Source organism: Petaurus breviceps, unplaced genomic scaffold (assembly GCF_028583685.1).
Source record: "Petaurus breviceps papuanus isolate PSGF00001 unplaced genomic scaffold, PetGlider_PUasm1.0 89463, whole genome shotgun sequence".
Taxonomy (NCBI): Eukaryota; Metazoa; Chordata; class Mammalia; order Diprotodontia; family Petauridae; genus Petaurus; species Petaurus breviceps.
Genome location: NW_027187048.1, coordinates 1,428 through 4,963, shown reverse-complemented (window position 1 = coordinate 4,963; position 3,536 = coordinate 1,428). Strand labels below are relative to the sequence as shown.

General features: G+C 36.8%; 1 protein-coding gene across 1 annotated transcript in view; it reads left to right on the top strand.

Moving 5' to 3' along the window:
• Positions 1 to 1,075, top strand: part of LOC138176456 (zinc finger protein 585A-like) — a 6,139-nt gene extending 5,064 nt beyond the window's left edge. Inside the window, exon 3 of the mRNA XM_069107242.1 lies at positions 1 to 1,075. This exon is cut by the window's left edge and continues 2,332 nt beyond it. Within this exon, the coding sequence (XP_068963343.1) occupies positions 1 to 406 (406 nt within the window). The 3' untranslated portion in view covers positions 407 to 1,075.
• Positions 1,076 to 3,536: the final 2,461 nt, after the last annotated feature.

The window sequence follows — 3,536 nt, the reverse complement described above, 5'->3', positions numbered from 1 at the left end:
TGGAAAAACCTTAACAACTAAGACCCTACTTAAAATGCATCAGAGAATTCATACTGGAGAGAAACCTTATGCATGTAGTGAATGTGGGAAGGCCTTAACTACTAAGTCAGGACTTAAAATACATCAGAGAATTCATACTGGGGAGAAACCTTATGAATGTAGTGAATGTGGGAAGGCCTTCATTAGTAAACAACAACTTAAAGTTCACCACAGAGTTCATACTGGAGAGAAACCTTATGAATGCAGTGAATGTGGAAAGGCCTTAACTACTAAGGCACTACTTAAAATACATCAGAGAATTCATACTGGGGAGAAACCTTATGCATGTAGTGAATGTGGGAAGGCCTTCATTAGTAAAAATTCACTTAAAATTCACCAAATAGTTCATACTGGAGAGAATCCTTAAGAATGTAGTGAATGTGGAAAGACCTTAACTGCTAAGGCATGACTTAAAATACATCAGAGAATTCATACTGTGGAGAAACCTTATGAATGTAGTGAATGTGGGAAGGCCTTCAGGATTAAGGGATACCTTAGAGTACATCACAGAATTCATTCTAAAGACGACCCCTTTGTATGTAAGAAAGGCCTGGAGGGATAAGAGGAGACTTATAGAGCATGAGAGAATTCATACTGGAGAGAAACTAGTCATCAGAGAGTTCATAGTGGAGATTTTTTTTTCCATTCATTTATGAATGTAATCAATGTGGGAAGACCTTCAGGAACAAGGGAAACCTTAGAGTGCATCACAGAATGCATACTGGAGAGAAACCCTATGAATGTAGTCATTATGGGACGGCCTGCAGAGACAAGACAGGACTTACAGGGCATCAGAGAATTCATCTTGGAGAGAAATGTTCTGAATGTAATGAATGTGGTAAGACTTTCAGAGTGATGTCATAACTTACTCAGCACCAAAATATTCACTCACAAAAGAAACCTTAAGAGTGGAGTGCATGTAGGATGGCCTTTAGATGGAGCACACTATGTCCATCAGAGAATCCATGCTGATGAGATTTCTTTATGAATGTCAGAATGCCTTCATTGAAATTCAGATCTTTTTAGACATTAAAAATTCATGTTGGAGAAAAAGTCAAAGACTAGGCACATTTTTGGACATACTTCCAAATTGCCCTCCAGAATGGTTGGATAAGTTCACAATTCCACCCAGAATGCATTCATGTTCCAATTTTCCCACATCTTTTCCCATATTTTGTCAGCTATTTCATTTTCATTATTTCAGCAAGTAGAAATAGAATTAGCCATATTACGGCTTCAGCTCAAGGGAAAAGTAGGGTCCATGGGTGCACATTGTTAGAAATAAAAATTCCCCACCAAACCCCCCCCCCCGCCCACATTTAAAATTAGTGTCATAGGAACCTTTCATAACAATAAGCATTCCTGAAGTACCTACCACATGCCAGGCACTGTGCTAAGTGGAGGATACAAAGAGTGGCAATAATGACTCCTGCCCTCAAGGAGCTTACAAACTAATCGGGGCAGAATTCTTTCTAAAATTATTTGTTCATCCAATGTTTAATTCAGTAAATAAAACAAGCATTTCCAAAACAATTTTTAAAAAATGATTGCTCATGACAGTGCAAGAGTGTTGTGTAAAATGTGCTATTCCTTTTAAATATACAAAGTTCTTTATATTTCCTTTCTCTCCCCCCCCCCCCAATATATGGCTACTATTGGATAGATTTTGTGTGAGTGTGTACAATCTTTCTATACATTCTTGTATTTATCAGTTTTTTTTTCTGGTTGAGAAATTCTTCAGTCCTTGGTATATATACCAGTCACTGCACTAGAAGACATAAATGAAACAATTTTTTGTGCAAGTGAAAGATGAAATGACTGAAGAAACAAACGTTCGGTCTTTTGGTCATATCGGTTTTATATTAAGGAAGGTGTGACAGTTATATAACAAAGTGGTTCTAGGACCCTTCCTCAAGTTAGGGCTGGACCCAGAATATAGCAGAAGACATACTTTTATACATTAAAAACCCAAAGAAAATCAATTAATAGCAACTAATACAATTTTAGGTAATCTGATTTCTATTTGGAGGAAAGAGTTGAAGGGAACCAAACCATCTCATCTAGGATTCAGGCTGGTCCTTGATAGTTAGCTCTGGGTTTTCACAGTGTTGCTTTCGTTCCGTATGGCTGGCACAGTTTTTCCCATTGATACAGCTATAAATCAGAGCCCTCCTGATATGCAGAGATTCAGGCCTATGCCCTGTTCTGCGATTCTGTTAGCTGCCTTTCATGATTTGTATACATTCTTAGATAACTAAGATATAGTATATAATAATAATATAATTATCAATTATTTTTATTAAAAATATATTAAATATATCGAATATATAGATAATAAATAAATTATAATTATTAATAAATATATTTGTTATTGTAATATAATAATAAATATATTATGATAATAATAATAATGCTGTGTATTGGATACAGCAAGGCCGTGGTTATCATCACGGCCTAACAACATCACTATCTGGCATCTTGAAATTGAAGAAAGCAGTATTAAAAATGAAGTGCCTTATAATTACCTTGTTTGTTTCTTTATAAAAACCTTGCTCATGGTATAAATAAGCAGATTGCATCAATTAATCATGCCAGGCCTATGGCATTCACTCACACTTTCACGATCTAGTGTATCATTTTAGAGATGGCTTAAAAATTCTCTCTACAAATATTAGGCACTTTCCATGTTGGGATGCAGAAAAGAAAGGTTCAATTCCCTGAATTAAAAAAAAAAAAAGATGGTGTCTTGTTCCTCCAACACACACACACACACACACACACACACATACGTTTGTATATAATCCAAAGAATATGTAAGGAATAACTAGTTGTTCCCTATGGGGTCAGTTTTCAGAGGAGCCATGCTTGGGATGTAGAATTGTGAGGATTCCTTACCTCAGTGTTCTTAGATCTAAATGGGTTTCCTGTCATCATAACTTAGTTCCTTATTTGAGGGTCTCTCAAGGGCAGGTATAGGAGTTCTGGTTTCCCAGGCACAGGGGCTAGATTTAATGCAAAAAGGTTTTCTCCCAATTCCCACAATTAAATACATTTTTTTCCCCCAAGACAGTAGTTGGATTAGACCTCTAATTGAACAGAAAAAGAGCTGAGCTGCCTCCAAAATTGAATCCCAAAATGGAGTCAGTGAGCTTGACTCAAAGCACCTCCATTCCCTGTAGCACTTGCTATCCTGATACCCTCCATTCCCTCAATCTGCTGGCAAATAGTTTACATTTGAACTTCATAACACTTAGAGTTATAGCTGGGTGAGCACAAATGTTTTGGGTATTTTAAGAATTTGTGACATTCAAGGATGTCGCTGTGGAATTTACCTGAGAGGAGTGGGTATAACTGAACCCATCTCAGAAAAAGTTGTAGAGAGATGAGATTCTGGAGAACCTGATGTCTTTGAGTAAGAACGGCTTCCCGTTTGGAGTCGTGATAAATGCTATGACAACTTTCAAGATTTTAACAAGTGTTCCTTGGTATACAAGAGT